The sequence below is a fragment of the Falco rusticolus genome, chromosome 6 (assembly GCF_015220075.1).
Source record: "Falco rusticolus isolate bFalRus1 chromosome 6, bFalRus1.pri, whole genome shotgun sequence".
NCBI classification, from domain to species: Eukaryota; Metazoa; Chordata; class Aves; order Falconiformes; family Falconidae; genus Falco; species Falco rusticolus.
This window is the reverse complement of record NC_051192.1, coordinates 10,653,016-10,673,723: the sequence shown is the minus strand read 5'-3', so window position 1 is coordinate 10,673,723 and position 20,708 is coordinate 10,653,016. Positions and strand designations below refer to the sequence as shown.

Here is a 20,708-nt window from a genome sequence, read left to right as displayed (position 1 = left end):
CTTTTCCGGAGAACTGAAGGACAGTTAGGGTTTTACAATCCACTGTACTCACTGGGGAGAGATTGCAGGGATTAGCAATAGTCACCTAGATCAGAGGTGTCAGGTTAGACCATGAGGACTGTTCCGTAAGACATGTTTATGCAACCTGCACACGAGATCTGCAAAGCGTAACAGCAGTGGAAAGTACAGACGGACAGATGATGGAGAGCAAAATGAAAGGAAGATGAAGGAAGAGAAGCAGACACCAGAAGGAACAGCAGCACTGACATAAGTCTGCATCAGTGGAAGGGGGAAAATAATGCTGAGCACCATGAGAACGAAGGAACAAATAGAACAACAAGCAATTCTGCAAAATGCTAGATTCCAGAATCCTGTACAAGAAATCAACTCCCCCTTGAAGTCAGCAGGCAATCACTGCAGATTTCAGGGTTGGCAGAAGCGTATTGTTCAGCCACAGACCGTATTTTAAAATGAAATTTCTACATCATTACTGAAAGTAAACAACAGAGCTTTGAAAACATGGATCTAGTATTGTACACTAACAGTGGGTAATAGTTTCTGAAGAGGAAACTGCATTTCAGGAAACTTTCCGTGGGCAGCCAGCTGATTTACTAACTTCTATTACATGTAGTAGATGACCCTAAAGATACTACAGATCCCAGAACTCTTTATGTCTTAAGTCTGTATGTTGTCTTCACTTGATCCGAGATGTGCAACCAAAGAAGAGGAAAACCAATTCTGATGCTGGAGAAAGGCTGCAGAGAAGAACAGGGAGGAAGAAGAGGAGTGGGTAAGCACCCGTGGATGGCAGAGGCGCCTGCCAACCATACACTGTGGTAACGAAGGGAGCAGGTTCCACAGCGCAGGTTTTAATTAAGACTGCCCTGCTACTAACCCCATGAAATCAAGCTGCAAGCACTAATGACCGAGATACCTCATCAGGCCTCAGCTGCAATTGCTTTTCTGTGGCCTCCAGTCCCTTAACCAACCGCACTACAAAACCCCTCTGACACTGGAGGTTGCTCTCAGCGCACAGAATCGCAACCGAAAACAAGAAAAATGCCACCGCTTCACACACAGCACGGTAGCGTGTGCTCACATCCACCCGCTGCGTGCAGAAGGTTGCTCGCATAATATGTCTCCCAGAAAAAATGTTCACATAGAGTGGCCTTGCAAAAAGCTAACTACCTCTGGGTTGTCTGTATCCGATAGCAGCTCTGCTCTCAAGCGTATCAACTGGTCCCCCAGCTTGGCACACACAGAAACCCTGAAGCGCCAGTAGTAAAAAGACTGTAATATATTTTATTCCCAGGGTCAACATAAGCAATCCTATGCAACTACCAGCAAGACAACTGAAAGTTACTCCAGAAAACAAAATTTATTTCTTCTGTAAACCCTTAATTAGGGGTTCCCAAGCCAACATAACCCTTCCTGGCAAATGAAGGGCAGATAATAAAATAAAGTGTAAGAGATTTCTCAAAGGGAGAAAACAAAGGGATTCCACCTTCACACCACTGGGAAATTCTGTTCCCCACAGAGCCCCTGAAAAATTCTATTGCTCCCTCTAGAAAGACGTACCCAAACAGGGGGGGTAGGGGGGAAATTTGGAATTTTCCCTCATTCAAAGGCGATTTTTCTCTACGGATACTATGGGGCTATTACTAGTTGAACTGCAGAAGCTGAAGCCTCAGTGGTGAGGAAGGATCATTTGTTACTAGCTTTGTCTTTTAATAGGTATGTACCTTCGAAGTAGCAGGGTGTGAGCGTAGAAAGAGCAAAAGGCACAGTAAAAAGTGAAAGTCAAACACACCTCTGCAACATTCCTGTTGCTACATGCAAAGCCTAAACTCGAAGCTAGTCGATGGTGTCTTCACCTACATTTCCCGTGCTGCACAGGAGTATTACTTTCCATGTTTACAAGGCTCTTTATAAAGTTATAGGACTAAATAGGTAAAAATAATGTATGTTTATCTTATTACCTATATAGCTTACAATATAATTTTGGCATAGCCTTTGGCTCATGAGAGAGACCACTCCCGTTTTCTATTTCCACTAAGGAAAATGACAAAGTCAGGACTCCAGTCTAGGAACTCCTGTGTTGTTCCTGAGTCTGTGCCAGGTGTTAGGAGGCCTTGGGGAGCAACTACCTGTCATTTTCTCCAATCTATAATGGAGGTTTAATAAAAATTTAGTCAAGACATTAATTTTAATGCAAAAGTTAGAAAGTTTGAAGTATAAAGCATTTTAAGCATGAATCTTACTTCCAAGGCATTCCAGAGTACTGGAACAGGCAAAGCAAAAAGCAATAAAATAGTAAACTGCAATAAGAATTTCACTACGGACAACTCAACTCCTTTCAATGAAAAATTAGGAGTTACCAGCAGGATCCCCACAGGACCTGTACTTTTCATACGTGACCTGGGAAAAGGGGGCGAGCAGCAGAGTGACAGTGTTTACATGCAATACTGAAATATGTTGCGTAATCCATCCTGGCCCTGACTGCAGAAAGGTGCACAGAAAGGTAAAATGATACCAAGTGCCTGTATAACAAAACGGCAGGTGAAATTCAGGAAAGAGTAAGTGCAAAGGAATACCTGCTCAAAAAAAAAAAAAAAAAAAAAAAAAATGTCCTTATACACAGTGATGGCTTCTAAACTGGACAGCATCACTTCAGAAAAAGCTGTAGTAAATACAGGTTGTTCTCAGCACTGCAGCAGAGGCAACTGAAGTGTCATAAATCACTAGGCAGGGAAAGGTAACAGAGTACATCACTATGCCAGCATACAAATTCATGATATACATTAAATACTGTGCTTCTGGCTGCCTTAGCTTAAAGTGGGGTTAGCAGAAACAGAAGGGTTAGCAGAAACAGAAAAGCTGCAGAGAAGGGCAGCAGGAATGACCAGAGGTGTGGAACAGCACTGATCTGCAGAAATACTAAAAAGACTGTAATTCTTCAGTTCAGGAAGGAAAGAGTGCCAGCTGAAAAATGTATGGAAGCAAATGCCAGACTTTTAAAACCATGGAAAGTAAAACTACTGGGAAATGAGTTTTCACAATACAGAGTCTAGGAGACACTGAAATCACCAGGCAGTAGGTCTTAAACAAAGGAAAGTTCCTCTTCCATCTAATCAAACTGCAGGATTCGCTGTTACAGGATGTTGCAGAGGCCAAAAGTACAAATGGCTTCTAAAACAGGATTACATAAATGAATGCAGTGGTCCAGATACAACTGCTAGCTCAGAGAGTTCCTGAACTGCCGGAAGGTGGATGGTATATAGGAACATCAGTTTATGTACATTTTGAAGCTTCATACAGACACCAATTATCGATTAGTTACAATAAATACTTAATGGTATAAACACAGATGACAAATACTTGTATGAAATGGAGACATCCGATAAGGAAGAACTCTCACCTACCAAACATGAGAAGGCAGAAGTTTTAATTACTTTTTTTTTTTTTTCCCTGTAAGACTGGATACACCTCAAAAATACATAGCTGTAGCCTACAATTCAGGGATGGTCTAGCATCTAGTTCATACAGAAGGCCACTTCAGATGAGCACAACTCCATCTGGCTTCAATTTGCAACTAGATATAGGGCATGGATGGTCAACCTGGCATCTTCCAGGAGGCATGCGGCTCTTTATCTCTCAAAAGCAGTCATGCAGAGGATAGCCCATCAACAGGGTGCCTGCAACTGCCGAATACACGGCAGAGAGCAGCAACTGAGGCAAGCCTAGTCCTCTGCACCCCTGGAACCCGAGGACTCCAAGGGAGTACAGGCAAGAGGAAAGCGAGCAGCAGCACCAAGTACATGTGGAGAATGTAGATGAAAGAAAAACAGCTAGAAGTTAAATGGGGAGTAGGGATTGTAACTGAAGAGCTGCAGGCTTTTGATTTATACCACAGCCTGGCAAAAGATATGAACCTGACTCTTACCTGTTCAAAGGTTCCCTCCTCACACTTCTCTGGAACTGTTTTTAATGTTAGAGTGGGTGGCATTTTTTAAAAAGTAAAATATATCTACAACATACTGAAAATAATCTTGTCCAGATGTTTGTTAAAAAATTGCTACATAAAGTAAAAATATGGGAAATATTAAAGTAAAGCACTTTTTGGTAGTTTGTAGCTTTGAAACAGCGTATTTCACTTTTCTGTCCATCTAGCAAAGAAAGGATAGCTATCCCTGATGTACTATGCCCTCTCACTATAGAAGACATCCCAAAATCATATATAACCTTAAAATAATTTTGGAGAGGAAGTATGAGCCCCCCCACAGATAAATAATTGTTTTGGATTAAAATCTGGCTTAAATCAGTCTTCTGAAGCGTACACATGCTTTAGATCAGCAGCTACCCTAGGACAGTACTGCGTAACGGACATACGCACATACAAACTGTAGAACAGGCAACACGGGAGACAACAGTGAAGAGGCAGCAGCACAGACGGTAGTGCAAGTGATCATGTGGATGACCAAAATGGATCCAAGCCAGGAATGTTTCAAACTGTACATTACTTACATGCATTACATATCTGACCACAATGTTCCTTTAAGAAGCAAATGACCGCTAGCAGGAGGACAGACTTCTGGTCACTTCACCCAGAGAAACAATTAGGAGGACTTAGACTACTGACTGTGCCTTTGCTAGAAAAAAAAACCTACTACTTTAACAGACTGCAAAAACTGGCTTGTTCTTTACCTCCGCCACTCCAAACTGCAGTATGTCTTTCTCCACAGGAGGGCTGAGGTGGGCAGGCACCTCTGGAGATCATCTGGTCCAGCCCCCTGCTCCAGCTGGGTCAGCCACAGCAGGTTGGGGGACCTGCAGCTGAGTTTCAAGTATCTCCAAGGATGGAGACTCCAAAACCACTCTGGCAACCTGCTCCTCCGTTTGATCACCCCCAAAATGAAAAAAGCACTTCTTATGTTTAAACGGAATTTCTTGCATTTCAGTGTGGCCACTGTCTCATCACTGGGCACCACTGAGAAGAGGCTGGCTCCCTCGTCTTTACTCCCCCTATCAAGTATCTGTAAGCACTGGTACAGTCCCCCCACACCTTCTCTTCTCCAACATAACAGCCCCAGCTCTCTCAGCCTCTCCCTGTACGACCTGAAAAAGCAAATCCACTGTTACAAAGAATTCTACTGATTGTCTGATGCTCTGTCACATACGGGCTACAGGAGACACAAATAAGGTTACGCCAAACAGAGGTACAATTAGCCAACGTTATTTCACTGGGCATCACATAATATGCCAGCTGAAACTGAGTCAGTTTAAGATGCCCTTATCAACCGCCCACAGTTTCCCTTCTCACAGCAGCGAGGCTGTGTGCCAGCTGCCTGAGCAACAATGCAGCAGTCGCTGGAACTGCAAGGGGCTGATGCCTCCAGCCCAGCACAGACCACATGCTACCAGAATACAGCCGAAGCTGTTGAGGGCGCTTGGCATCCATGGCGAGGGTGAACTGCTTTAACAAATGCTTGAACAGGACAAGAGAGCAGCAATGAGAAAGGTATCTTATTAACCAACAGTCAGGTTAGGCTGTTATTGTAACTTTTTGTTTCAATTTGACTAGGAACTTCAGGACTGTTCCAACTGTATAGCTGCAGCCCTCTGAACTACGCAAACAGGAAGGTAACAGACCCTGGCACACCAGAAGGCCAGCAAGCCACTGCAAGAGTACACCCAGCAGAGAAACCTACAGCCCCGGCCACTTCACCAAGAATGTAAAGCTATCAATAGAACAAAGTGATGCGAATTGACAATCCAACCTCCTCCTGTAACCACGTTTAAAATATTTTGATATAAAGAGAGAAAAAACCCAACCCCAAATGAAGCAAATGCATATAAACCCCTCAACTCTTCAGCCAGTTTATGGCATTTTAAAACTTCTTACATTCATCTGACAACCAACGCAACAATTCCTCCACCCTGTTGGGACCAAAAGAGAGAACTGCTTCCTGAAATCCCTCACTGCGTTCACCTTTGTATCATTTTCAACATAATGCGTGTTTTTGCAGAAACAAGGCAAGGCAGTCTCCGGCTCTGCTCTCACAGCAGCACGCTGGGGCCACACAGCAGCACCTCCTCAGAGCTGTACAGCATTCCTACAGTCCAGAGCACCTTCATGGTCAAACTACGTGCTCTGAGCTGGTCTGACCCTAAATTAACATGTAAAATTAATCCTTGGGTATAAAATAGTCTTTTTCATTAGGCCCCGTTAATTACCCTTCAAGTACAGTCTTCATCTCTTCGTTAGAGCACTAAGCTCATAATATACACGTACCTGCCCTACCTTCGCACACAATGTCCATAGACATATGCAGGCACGCACATTTCCACCTGTTCTATTTAGAACATTAAAAAAAAAAACAAACCACAAACCAACAACAAAACTCTCAAGTAGTTTTAAGTTAAATACCAAAGAACAAGAAAGTCTTCAAGTGTAAGCAGCTGTTACGTGCATAAAAGCATTGCTCTATTTTTGACAGACACTGCCCTGGAACAGGGAGTGAATTCACTTTTGACTTGAAGTTTATGACTGCCACTTACCAGCTAATTCTGGCACAAGCCTGCCCTGAAAATATGCTTGATCAGCTATCGTTAACCAACAACCTTCAAAAACTGGAAGGAGTTTACAAGGATTTAATGAGCACCAAATGACTTTTTCAAAAGGCCACAAAGCCAGCATTAGTTCTCCTTTTGAAGGATCTAAGTAGCAAGTCACAGATCTGAAAGACAAAAAGGGTATCAGAAATAATAACTACTCCATTCAGTAGTAGCTGCAAAGTCAAATAACTTTACTGTTCTGTTCACTGAAAATATTGCTTTCAAAATATTATATCCTTAGTGTAGTGTAAAAAACATGCCAATGAAGATCTTGATATATTATTGATAATTGATAATATTCTGAATCAGTTTATTTCCAAAAAACACTTGCACAGTCCTTGGATTGTCCGCAGTCACTCCCCTACTGTGAAGTAACAAAATATAGCAGCACAAGAGACAGGGAGCCCCACAAGCATCCCACTGAAGCATTAATTAACCAATCCACTCACAACAGTCCCAAACTGAATTCTGAAGCGAAAAACTGTGTTGCCTTTGTACAAGAGCTCTCCAAGGAGCCTAAAGAAAACCAATTTAGTTTCTGGATGGGCAAAAGATTTTTGCTCTAGACAGAGTATCCGTTTCCTTTTTATAAAATAAGCTTCCTTTCTGCTGCAGCAGAAAGCCTTCATTTCAGCTACTAAGCTAAATGTAGCTTACTAGCTACAAGTATACTGTGTGCATACGTACCTAACAGCACCCAGTACAAGACAACATGGTAACAACTAGAAAGACAGCATTTTGGAAAATTCCAGTAGCAACCCAGCCTGTTCAAGCCAAAAGGTGCCAGGTACTATCCAGGATGGTCTAAGCACCAAAACTGAATTACAAACATCATGAAAGCAGGTAAGTATCACAAAAGAGAATAATATGCTACCAGTTATTTGCAGCATTAACCTATTAAAAAATTAAACATCATCTAGAAAAAGGGAAAACACCTCTCAAACACCCAGTCAAGGTTACTGATATAACTAGCCCAGAGATTTGAGAACTGCTGTTCAGACAGTCCTATGACTTGGCAGGACATCACTTCCAAGGAATTTCAGTCCAAGAGGCCACTGGCAAGGGAAGGCAGTTCTTCCTCTCAAGCTGTACAGCTATGATGAGAAGCTGCCTGCTTGATTTTTGGGTGGTACTGAATTGAGCCCATTCTGCACAGGAGAGAGTGCATAGCACATGAAGGCAGCAACACAATCAGAAAATCATTGATACACCTGACAGGAAAAAAACAAATTAATTGCCCACAGTGCACTGAAATCACTGATGTGCGCAAACCTCAAGGCTACAGGTTCCTAATCTCCAGAACAGCAACAACTCAAGAACTGCAGTTGCATAGTAAAAAACAGCTGGGAAAAACCAAGCAACGAATCAAACCAGAATTCCATAGAGCTATCCTAATGCACCAGGGAACAGAGAGGAAACAGGACAGGAAAAGTGAAATAGTACTGAAATTGCCCATTTCAGATGGAGCCCCTGAAGCAGAATGAGCGCTGGATGCGGCACAAGGGGATGTGGCAGAACAGGGACCTTCCTTACCAGCAGCAGCCAGCAACAAACAGCAAGCTGCACCACAGCACTCACTGCAGAGGATGCCAGACCAGCTCTGCCTTGAAAAGAGAAAGCAAGAATGTCCTTGGTGCCGATAAATCTCTAGAATAATGGATAGGGACAGCCAACATGCATAAGAAATCAAGTTGGGGGGGGAAGGAACCAAGAAATAACCAGTTTTCATTCAGAGAAAATGTGGTTTTCCCTGTGCATGCTACATGGGATCACATGGTAGGCAGACCAGCAAAGCTTCTGTATAAAACTGTCACGGGGAAGAACCCTGAAGGACAGAAGAATGCCATTTCTGATGGCAAGAACTGGTCTCACGCTGGACACGGAAGAACAAAGAAAAGAAAGGTTAAGGAAAAAAAAAACCAAACCCAACACCATAGCTAGTAAAGATTTCTTAAACGGTGTTCAAATTTTCATGAGCAAAATTTTGGGATAATCAGTCCCTAAGTGTTAAACTAAGGCTGTAGTTTGGCAAACACTTTAAGTTGGCATAAATTTGCATTGCTGCTGAAAGAAAGTCTCACCATCTGCCAGTCCCTTGTGCCAGCACAAACATCCGAACACTGAACCAGGAGCACTTCTTTTGCCAGTTTATTTTTCAGATGGATCAGTTCCCCAAACCAGTTCACAAGATGGCCATGTAAATACAACCACTGGCAAAGAAGAGCGACTACTTCTCCAGCAGCGCCGGAGCACTACAAGACACAGATACAGAAGATACAGGGCTACGGAGAAATTTCTAGCAGTCACAAGTGGTGCTCTGCACCCTCACACACGCTATATTCATACCACACTTCAAAGTTAAGAGTTACCACACAGACGCCCCTCAGAAACCAGTAGGGGAATCTGCCAGAATCTCAGCAACGTTCACATTTTCATTTTCACTGGCCATAAACGAGTATCTTTTCTGGATGTTGTGCTTCTCGATCAAAAGATCATTTGCACTGGAGACAACAGACAGTCTTTTGATCTTCTGTTCCATTTGGGACCCAAAATGCCTGTATATAAGGAACTGGAACAGCTTGCCAGAGAAGTTGCGGATTCCCCATCCCTGGAAGTGCTCAAGGCCAGGCTGGACGGGGCTCTGAGCAACCTGGTCTAGCGGAAGGTGCCCCTGCCCCATGGCAGGGTGGATGGAATGAGGTGACCTTTAAGGTCCCTTCCAACCCAAACCACTCTGTGGTAACAAATGAAACTGTGCTCATTACACATCAGGGCTCTACCCCCAACAGGGATGTAAGAACTGTGGGCTGCTGAGCATCCATGAACCACCATACAATCCTTCAATGACCAGCACGCTCGTCTAGAAGAAAACACCGTCATCAACAGAAACATCACTGTAAGGAAAATAACTGACAAGGATGAGCATTGGTCATATTCTGTATCAAGGTCAAGCAACTCAAATCCTTATTGGGAGACTGAGCCACACTTTCCCACGACTCAGTGACAACTTCAACCCTATACCATCATCCATTAGGAACCGATCAGATCGGTAAGTTTTTCTACCAAGAAAGAAATTCAAGGCATGATAGCGAAACAAATCCCCAGAATGATACAGAAGGTTCTCTGTAACTGGGCATGTCACAAGCAATTTGACATGCTTTACAGACATTTTACCCCACTTCACAAACATTCCTCAGCTCAGATCACCAGCTACACCTCTGGAGTCCTCTGATCAGTGGGAGACTCACACCAGCGGCAGCAGAGTCCCTCACTCGCCCCTGTGCTCACTGTCCTAACAGCATTTTGTCACCATCATCACTTCCCACACTACCTGCTTGGTTGCTGAGTCCTTATTCTCTCTCTCTTATTTTCATCTGTCTTCTTATGGCCACACACGCTCATGGTTATATTTTGCAGAGTAAGATACAGTGGAAAGAACATTCAGAAAACTTCCTCGGGTCTCCTGTATGCTATTTTTAAACAGCATCTGCAAAACTCAAGACTTTAACCTATCCTCCTCCCATATTCCCTTCTCAGTGCTACACAGCTGCCAACAGCTTCAGCTGTATCAGCTGATTACTGCTTCTTGGTGCCATTTCTCTTCCCTTGGAAAGATTAATCTGATGTGTTTGCAGGAAAACCGCAACATAAATAAATGGCCAGAGCAGAGAGCCTTTTCTTTCCAGCTTATAGAAAAGCTAACAGCAGGGTATCCACTCACTCTTCGAAGATTATTCTCTAAAGCAGCTTTACTAACTTTGAAAGAAGCTAATATAATAGGGTACACCTGGACTAGTTTGAATCCGGAGACCTCTAGGTCTTCAGAGAACTCGAGGATGCTCTAGTGCGCAGCATCATATTGAAAACTGATGAGCATCCAGGGAATTATAAGCAGCGGTTAAAGTACTCACAACCAGGCCAGTTTATTTTGAGATGGGAGGCTGGGAGAAAGTAAGAGATGCGCAATTATGCAATTCAACAATTCCAAGAAAAGCAGTAAAACAGGCTTGCACAATGTGCAGCTAATCAATCATATTTTTAATCCACTGGTGGCTGAGAAGCAGTGGGCGCCAGTGGCCTACTGGAAGAGACAGGAGAGCATTAAAATGCATCAATTTGAACTGTAGGTCTTTTCTAGCTATCACAAGAAGTGGGAATGAAGCAAAAAAAGGGATTTAACAATGACTGTCAAACTGTCTATTCAGTTTCCTACCAATAAAAGGCACAGGGTAGGGTTAGAAGCTGGGTGGAGCTGGGTGTGATGGAAGCAGAAGGAATAGCTGACAGATCAGATGTCTGTTTATACAGTGATTATTAGGAACCCAGTCCACAACAGGGATGTCCCAATGTTTTTGCAATACCAGTAAAGGAAGCAAACTTCAGATTTATATGAATCAGATTTAGATGATCAGCGGAGTCCAGAACTGGGGAAAGAGAAACCTAGCAAAAAAATCATAAAACTGCCCCCTCCCTTAACCCCTTCTCAGCCTCCATGAAGGAGATAAGAAAAAACCTCACCTAGGTGAGATTCAGGATGATTTAATTCCCTGGCTTTGATGAGCAGGTTTATACCTCCACTGGCTATCTAAAACAGGACAGCCAGGGAACAGAAACACATGCATGTACAAGTATGGTAACTGATAAGAGAAAAGGGGGGTGGGGAGCGTTAACATTTTTGAGAAGAGATGGAAGAAGACATATCTAGAAAATAAAAGGAAGGAGAAAAGACACTGCAGCTCATGTATGCAAGTATGTGCCACCATCACCCAGAGAAAAGAAGGAAGCAGGGTCTGGAAAGAAAGAGACTAAAAGAACAAAAACAAGGAATGCAGTAAATCAGGACTTCTGAGATGAGCAAATAGTTAGCCATTCTCTTACACCTGCTGGTGTACTGACCACACACCTCAGAAGAGGTCGGCTAGTTTATACCTACTGCTATACAGATACCTTTCAGGCTGGAGAGTAATCTGCTAATGGTCAGACCTAAGCAGAACCACATCAGTTTAAGCAGATGAGTTCTAGGTAGCCTGGTTAGTCTAGAGAAAACCCCTAACAGAGACTTTCAAATGTAAAACCTCAGGTTTCTCACACAACATTTTACCTTATTTCATTTCCTCTACCTTAAGACACCGGAGAATGTAAATCAGTTTAAACCAGATTCCATTAAAACAATGTAGCTTTTTCCGTGGTCCATAGTTTTACAGGCTAAGAGATGCAGGGTTTACATCTCAAGACCCATTTCTTTTCCCGTTTTCATGCACTGCTTCTAGACACTTCGTAGTGATGGCAAGTTCAATGCCAACACCACCAACAGGTATACAAGTTCAGCCTTAACTAAATTTGAAGTGATAATCTACGTATCATCTCTTCCATTTTATCTATGGCTTTTTTTCCCCAACACCAAAAACAATTAGCCTTGATCAACAGCATCATTAAAACCTTTGATCAATAATTCATTTATTTCTGTAGAAGTACCCAGCTGCTAGTTAAATCACACAGAATAAAATGCTAAGACTCTATACGTGTATTCAGTTATTTTTAAGATCCAGTAATGGAGGGTGGGAATTTCAGCACACTGTGAAGCGGATTTATTTATGATTCATCCCCTCTAATAGGATATGCTTGTTTACAGAGCTTGAAGTAGATCTGGTAAAGGTTAAAGATTCAAGAAAAGCTCCTGTGACTCCTGTGACATAATGCCAGCCCTTGCACAACATTCAAAAATAAAGTCAGTTTTCTAACAAGACGCTGCAGTGAACCCAACAACAGTATTTTAAATGACTGGCTGCAAGTGGTTTGGATTTTTTGCTTGGGTTTCATTTAAAAAGTCTAATAAAAAAAAAATAATTTGAAGTTAGGCTTAAAACAAACAAAACACCACACCTTTAGAACTGTTAATACAAAACCACCTTCTTTTCAAATCTACAACACTGCACATCTGATTTTGAGGAAACAAACTCTTAAAACTTCACCACCTCAGCTCTCCTCAGCACAGCTACATCCCTGACATCTATGAGCACAGCCCAATTCTAGCATGTCCCCTGTTGCAGAAGTGCTGTACCAGACTGCAATCATTTAATACCGTACCAACCCATCACCTCGTGCAGCTAGTACTGGTAGCTTTTTAGAAAGGGCAGGGGGATTCCCAAGGCCTGGAATTCTTTTGCAGGTTCAGATGCTGGGGAATTAAAGTCTCACCAGTGACGCTGCAAATTGGTTTATTTAGCACCTTCAGTAAAATGGTACACTGTGTTCTCCGCACATCAACTACACAAACCACAGTATTGCAACATAAACATGCATAGTCAGGAGTATTAAAGTTATTCAGTAAGAGCTCAGTCGGTCACATGTGCTACCATTTTGCCCATTTTGGTCCTATTACTTGAAATGAAACAAATAAGAATAAATATTACATGTAGATCGTTCATTTTCAAAAGTCTTTGCTGTGAAAGCAAACCCAACATACCCATGAAGATTTGAAAGTACACTGTATTTGACTAAAAGAACTAAGCAGTGGTCACCCTCAAAGTGCACTAACAGAAAAGCTCCAGGACAGCCTGTTATAGCTATTACAATGTCTGCACTGCACACCCCTCTATACTGCCAAGAATGAAAGTATGCCGGGACTCCGGCAGCAACACAATCAAAATTAGAAAATCAGAAGTCAGAAAAAGCAAGGGCAAGATGTACCGAAAAAAAATCCCTTCAGACAACGAAGAGGTGTCTGTGTGTTTATTTTACATCTTCCTTTCCCCCCCCCCCTAAACAGCCAGGAGCCCTGAAGGGATGTACTTAAGTTTCCACTGCCGGACTGCTCTCTCTCCCCAACACCTCCCCTCCCAGCCCTTCGATTCAACTTACTGTGGCATTAATGGCAAAGGTGCAGTTCTCTATAGGTGCAAAAGAGAAAAGGTGAAAGTCACATCACTCCTATCGCTGCTGACTTTACAAATAAGCATGCCCAAACACTGATAAATCCCATGTTTCAACAGATCAAACTCTTCCACTGACTTGTTCATCTCTTCTCACCAACTGCTTCTGTTTATTCAACTCAGGGGTGAATCTGTGAGAGTGACTGTCAGCTCCATTCTGCTCCTGCGGAAACTTCAGGGAACTGAGCTTCCCTGTATCTCTACAAGCACGGACTTTTGTGGGGAGATAAAAGCAAGGGAAGGTGAGAAGACAGAAAGTAATGCATTTCTGTACCACCAAGGAGTAAAGCACTGCACTTTTACTGACCTGATCCCTGCACCTGCCCTGATGCCCTAAATACTGAGAAATTTCAGCAGTGGCTGAAAAACGAGTGGGGCTAAACAAACCATTGCTTTGCTGTTGCTCCACAAAAGAGCAAAACATGAAGAGAGATAAGATTTTTCTCTCTCTTTCACAGTTAGCAAATGTATCGGTAACTACTTAGAAATGTAAGATAAGAGTAGTAAGATGCGTGATTTGGGATTACAATTCCAAAAGTCCTTTCTAAAGCCCTGGTAAGTATTATTTACAGAAGCATACCGCTGCACATAAAACCAGAAGCTGTATTCCTCTTCGCTGCATAAAACTGAAGCCCAGCAAAGCCACTGATACATTTAGAGTGTAAGTTCGAAGCACTTGGAGCCTTGAAGAGATTTAGGACTGTCTGAAACATAAATTGGCTTAGAAAGTCCAAGCTAACAGGGATCTAGGGGGAACCTAGACCACATCCCCGTTACAAAGACTTTAGTGCAGTACTGGTTCAACTACAGGTATGTAAAGATCACATTTGCAAAAAACTGATTCCCACCCACTTTTCCTTATCACGGGAGTTTCCCGTGCCCCAAACAAATCCAAGGCTGTTTTTTGCCCTCCAGTTTCTCCCCTCCTCCCTCCCGCAGCTTCCCACCAGCTGAGAGCTGCAGCTGCAGCAACAACAGCCCGTCTGTGACCGTGCAACCGTCCCGGCGCGATGGATGCTACCAGCTCACTGGCTTCCTTATGTTTTAATAGAGGTAGCAAACTGTGAAGGGTGTTACCCCCCCCCTTTTTCTTTTTTAACTGGAAGAATACTGATGAATATTCATTACTAGTCCTTTATCAAGGGGGAGGATATTATTTAAAGAACTGGAAGAGAACTTCAAACTAGGCAAAGACACCAGGGAATTTTGCCTCGGTTCTCTGGACTCAAAGAGTGTGATTTTTGCAGAAAAGAGACAGGACGGTAGTAAACCCCCCGGTGCCTCCCCGCAGCAGCGCTGCCCGCCGCGGCACTGCCCACGCCGCTCCCACTCAAGCCCCGCACCCGGCAGGCGTCCCCGGAGCCGTCACCCAGCAACCCCGGACCCACTCGTGCGGGCTGCCGCTGCCCCGAGGCCGCCTTGCAGCCGGTGCCCAGCACACGGTACCCCCCGCTTTCTGGGGACAACAAGTATACCGCTTTCATTTTTTATTTTTTTTTTTTGGCGGAACGTGCGTTCCAGTATTCACCGCCTAGCGCATGAGCTTCCAGGTCAAGTGTTTTAACGAAACGCCGGGATATAAATGAGGTGGCTCCCCCTCCCCAGCAAACAAACCCTGTCACACCGCCGAGGTGGGGAGCGACCCCCGGATGCTGAGCGCGGCCGGCCCCGGGCCACACGCCCAGGCACAGGCAGGGACGTGCGCACCCGCACGCACACCCGCAGGCAGCGCACACGGCCCCGCCGCCCCGCTCCCCCCCACCCCCCGGCGGCAGCGGCGGGCACCGGGGGTCCCGGCTCTCGCACTCACTTTCGTCCTGCCGTTGATTTTGTAGTTGCCCAGCTTGCCGTTGCAGTGTCGGATGAGATCGTCCATGCTGTTCATGAGGAGCCGGATGGTCTGGCAGCCCGGCTCCTTGCCCTCCACCCAGGTGATCTTGTCGCCGCGGATGTCCTTGGACGAGTCGCTCTTCTGGCTGACGAGCTGCCCGTCGGTGAAGCGGCCGGTGTGGTGGAGGGCCCGCACCTCCTGAGCCACCAGCCCGCCCAGCTCCTTGCCGAGGAAGTCGTCCACCACGCAGATGCCGTGCTTGTTCATGCAGGGCACGATGTACTCCAGCGCCAGCCGCTGCGGCACCAGCGACTTGGTCTGCCCGTTGGGGCGCAGCGCGGCCCCGCCGGGCCCCGCCTGCACGCCGCCAGGGGACAGGTTCGACTTGTCCCGGTACAGCAGCACCGCCTCCCCGGACGGCGACGGGGACTGGGCCGCGGCCGGAGCCTCCGCCTCAGCACCGGCGGCCGCGGCGGCGATGTAGTTGTTGGTCAGAGGGGCGGCCTTGGCGGAGGCCTCCGGGGACGGCGGCGCTGCGCCCTTCCCCGCCGCAGCCCACCCCGCCGCCCGGCTGCCCCCTCCGGCCGCGGCCCCGGCGCTGTGGGCGCGGGTCGGCGTGGGGTGCCCGCCGCGGGGCTCGGCAGCGCCCCCTGCCGCGACCGTCGCCGCCGCCGCCGTCGCGCCGCCGCCGCGGCAGATGAGCTTGTGCTTCTTCCAGTCCTGGCGCTGGTGCTCCTTGCTGCAGTAGAAGGAGCTGCGGCAGCGCCCGCACCGCAGCAGGTTCTCCATCTTCCCGCACAGCTCGCAGTACTGCCGGTCCCGCTCGCTGCTGCAGCCGCTGCTGCCGCTCCCGCCGCCGCTGCTCTCGCCGCCGCCCTGGCCGGCCCCGCCGCCGCTGTCATTCGCCATGGCGCCGGTGGTGCCGCCGCAGCCCCGCTCCGCCGCCGAAGGGTTATGTAAGGAGGCGGGCGGGAGCGGCGCTAACGCGGGCCCCCGCCCGGCCGCGCGGGGAGGGAGCGCTCACTGCATCATGGCCGCCCGGCTCCTCCGCGGCCCCCGCCGCCCTCCGCCTCCGCCGGCCCGCGGCCTCCTTCGTGGCAGCCGGGCGCGGAGCTGCCGCGGGGGCCCGCGCCTCCCTCCCTGCGCCGCTAACGCCGCTAGCACCACCTCATCGCCGCCCCGCCGGCGGCGGCGCGGCCGAGGGGCAGAGCGGCGGCGGGGGCAGCCGGCTGGCGCGGAGCGGGGAGGGGGGGGCGCTGCCTTCCGCTCCCCGCCGGCCTCTGCCCAGTGCGCGGGCCGGCGCGGCCGCCGCCTCTCCCCGCCGCGCCTCCGCCGCTGTGTCGGGGCGAGGAGGAGGCGCCACTCTCGCGGCTCGCTCTGCACGTACGCCACTTCCAGCCCGCCAGCGCCGCCGGCGCGTCAGGCGGGCGGGGCCGCGCCGGCAGGCGGGCGGGGCCGGACCGGGGCAGGCCGGGCCGAGGAGCCGAACGGCCCCGCCGCGCCCGCAGGGCCGGGCCCCGGCGCTGGGAGTAGCGATGGGCCTCGGCCGGGGCGCCCCCGCGGCGGCGGGAGGGCGGGCGGGAGCGGCCCGCCGGGGAGCGCGGAGCCGCGCTGCCAGGGGCGGCGGGCACGCACAGACGGTGCTGGCGGCGCTGCCCGCGACACCCCGGGCGGACGGTGGGCCGCTGCTCCGCGGGCGGCCTTGCGCTGTCGCCAGCGGCGAGCGGCCGCCGCGGGGGGGGCGGCGGCGGCGGCACCGAGGGGCCCGGCCCGGCATAGAAGCCGGGCGCTGTGGCCATGAGTGACGGGGAGGGTGGCGGCAGCGCCGTGCCGCAGTGGAGGGCCGGGTGTCGTCGCTCTCGTAGGCCCCTGAATACCCCAGCCGGGTGGCTGGCGGGGCGGGGTGTGCGCTGGCTCCCTCTTAAATAACCTGTGGCTTGTGTGCCACCGAAGTCGCCGGTAAAAAAGGCCGGAGTCCGGCGGGTTAGAAGGGCAAAAAGCAGGAAGAAGGAGCAAGTGATGTGGCCGGCAAACGAGGCCTGGAGCCGGGGCCAGTGCTGTGATGAACATGGCACGCAGCCCCTGACAGGAAAAAGGAAGCGGGTATGGCAGAGCAGCACCGGTGCAGGGACAAAGGTCCACACACAGTCACGTCGGCTGTCAGAAGCCGCATGAGGACCTGGACTCCTCCGAGGTGATGTGTAAGCTCCAGTCGGTCCGGCTTAACCGTGGCTTCGCTTGCTTGTGGGAGACGCTAGGACAGTGGAGTGTATTCTGCAGGTTCCTGCGATACAGCCCAACATGGAGGCTGGAGCCTCAGAGCCTCGTGGTACGCTGGAGCAAGGCCTCCTCCCAGGCCGGGGGTCTCCTGCACACCCGCTCCCAGAGCCATTCGGTGAACTGCCAGCATGTGTTTGCTCCAAGAGCAGGGCAGGTGAGAGGTAGCGCCTGCAGTTGCTGTGCGCTGCCCGTAAGTTAAGCAAATCCATTCTGAAGTGTCCAAGAATCCAAGAAGTGTCAAATACATGAGCCAATATACAGATCTGGAGGTAGGAAGGTGAAGTGAATCCTCTTGGTTGGTAACCCATAGGCTGCCGCAGGCTTTCACGTGATTTTGGATAAACCATTTTCTCTTTGCCACTGTGGGAGGGCAATAGTAGTGCTTTTGCTCCTCGCAGGCTGTTGGTGAGGCTTAAGACTGTGATATACTTGTATTATAGTGAGATGGCTTTATATACACAATTGAAATGGTTTAGTTCTTGCCATGTCTCCACATAGAACTGGATTTAAAATTAACCGACATAGCAGTAGGACTTGGAGGAATGTTAGGCACTGTGTGTACTATGTGAAGGGTGTTAAAAGGAGAAACAAAGTGTGCCAAGGATACAAACGCCTGTGGTGCATCTACAGAAGATGAGGAGAAACAGGATGAATTTTTAGAAGGGCAAAAGGAGTAGCGAGAGGACAAGCTCATGAAAGCCCAAAGGATGAGATTTCAAGGTGAATGTGATCAGCAAGCTCCATGGTGAATTTAAAAAAAAATAGAAATGAACCAAATGAACTGGAAAAGCTGGGAACTAAAAACAGATGGGGTTGCAGGTTAGTAATTTCTTTGTTCATTGCTCTTACAGGGAGGAAAATACAGTGGTAGAGGCAGAAGGAAGTGGGTTAAAAACAGGTTTTAAATCCAGAGCATAAAGTGTACAGATTTTTAATCTAGGTTTAATGACAGTTTTACTACTTTACCTACAGGTATATGAGGTATGTCAGCAACACTAGGCTAGGTATTCCTCTAGCTTACTTTAAACTGAAATTAATGCAACTGAATTTGTTGGACTCGCAGCATTGTTAAACCAGGCTAAATGAGAAGAGAGTCGAGGCTGTTATTTCCAAAAACTTTGGAAATGCAAACAATGATATTCTGCTAGAAAGAAACTGAAGAGTTAAGACCTTTTGCATTTGTTGCATACTCCTTCAGCAAACAGCAGAGATTAAAGTCACAGGTTTGAAACTCAGTAGTCCAGTTATGAAACAAATAAGAAAAGGACCAAGGTACAAATACAGTGCCTGGCTAAAACCTAATGATAATTATCAATTCATGGGCTAGTTTGTCTTCAAAAGTCATTTTTCTTTCCCTCTCCTTACCACATGTCTTTTGGGATGCAATTACAGGTCTTGGTCTTAGTTTTTACATTTGCTAATGTGCTGAGCTACTTCAGGTTGTGTTGACATACTGTTCCCCTGCATGGTCAACAGAAATACAGAGTTCAACAAAATTTATCTTCGGATGTATGGAGCATTTGCCATATTTTATGATTACAGCGCTTCACAGCAGCACAAAACAATTTAATGATGGCTGTTGTCCAGTGACAAAGCTGCAGAAAAGAGTGGTGGTGGTGGTAAGGAAACTCTGGAAGACAATGAGTATTTATATTACAATGGTGTCTACAACATGCTAGAAATGTTTTCCAAGTATATAAAGACTCTATTCATTTCCAAAAGGCTTGTTCCTTAAAAGACAGCACAAGGACAAAGCACGATAAAAAGCAACGTAGGGTATACAAAGCAAAAGGACCAACACGGTGGTTGCTAAAACTGAGGGGGGATGGGACTTCCTCCTCTTATTTTTCTGCTGGTTACTCTTCATTTGCTCCCTAATGTGGCGTACCCAAGATGGCTAATTTCTTGTCTGTGTCAGTGAACATCGGACAAGAACTTGGCTGGTGACTAGGTAATGATGACATATACTGCTTTGCAGAGAATGCAGATGAAAAGTCTTTAAAGTGATACCAGTCACGATGAGGGTAAACTTAATGCAAGGTCATAGTTTTTTGTCACCACTGAGATAAGGATTTGATACGTTTATTAGAAATGAAAAAAAAAAAGGGGGGGGAGGGAGTTGGCCAATGAATAACTTTTATGTTTTCATTAAGTAGTAATAATAGCAGCATTTATAATATGCTTTATGTATCTTGAGTACTACAGTGGTAAGGTTGTATGAGCAACCAAAAAAGAATCTTTGAAGCCCAGGGAGAGGGGGGAATGCAGCATAACAAGAGTAGAGAAGTTTCATTCACAGAACAAAATCAGCTTAAAAATGAAGTTTAAATAAAAAGTAATCTCATCTTCAGATAGTTTTGCTGTGAACAGGAAAAAGTCCCTGGGACTCCAGGCTAAGTTTTTCGCTGCTGCCAGAAGGCCACTTGGAAGCTACACATGCTCCTTACGGTGGTGGTAGTGTAAGGCATCAATCAGGCAGATACGTGTCCATGACAGTGTCATGATTAAAATTTAGAACTTGGGGGCTTGTAGCATTTGCTCTTTTTCCTCCGACCACTCCACCATGTTCTTCAGCCTGACTGCTCTTATTCCACTTAAACCAGTATTCACTGATCTCTACAGCAGCATTTTTCAGGCTTGCTTTTCATACTAGCAAGTGAACTGTAACAGGTTTGCAGCTTTTCCAAATAAAACTAGAGAACTGTTTGTCTGAGTTGGATCCTCTGTTAAACTCACTTCCTTTCTAATCGGGACAAACTGTACAAACTCTATATCCACAAGGCTATGCAAGTGCTCCTCTATTGAATACGTGCTCTTTTCCTGAGGTACTCAAAGGGTTAGTGTGGTTTATTCAACTCCCAAATACCTCCCCTGCTCCCTGTTTCTGCAAAGTGAGGAAAGGATCGCTCACTAGAGGTGATCAGGAAGGTGTAGGGTTATTGACTAGCTGTGCTAGTCCCAGCCGTTACGGAGGAGCACTTTCAAGGTCCAGGCATGGGCACTCTGATGTGCCAAGAGCTTGGTATGCTCCTGTCACAGTATGAAGTGGC

General features: G+C 47.0%; 1 protein-coding gene across 3 annotated transcripts in view; it reads right to left on the bottom strand.

Moving 5' to 3' along the window:
- Positions 1–16,790, bottom strand: part of EGLN1 (egl-9 family hypoxia inducible factor 1) — a 35,299-nt gene extending 18,509 nt beyond the window's left edge. The window contains exon 1 of one of the 3 annotated variants that reach the window (XM_037393237.1): positions 15,358–16,790. In XM_037393237.1, coding sequence (XP_037249134.1) covers positions 15,358–16,287 — 930 coding nt within the window. In that variant the 5' untranslated portion in view covers positions 16,288–16,790. The remainder of the gene's footprint in view (positions 1–15,357) is intronic. The other 2 variants (XM_037393235.1, XM_037393236.1) reach the window with 2 other exon arrangements.
- Between the last annotated feature and the right edge of the window lie 3,918 nt (positions 16,791–20,708).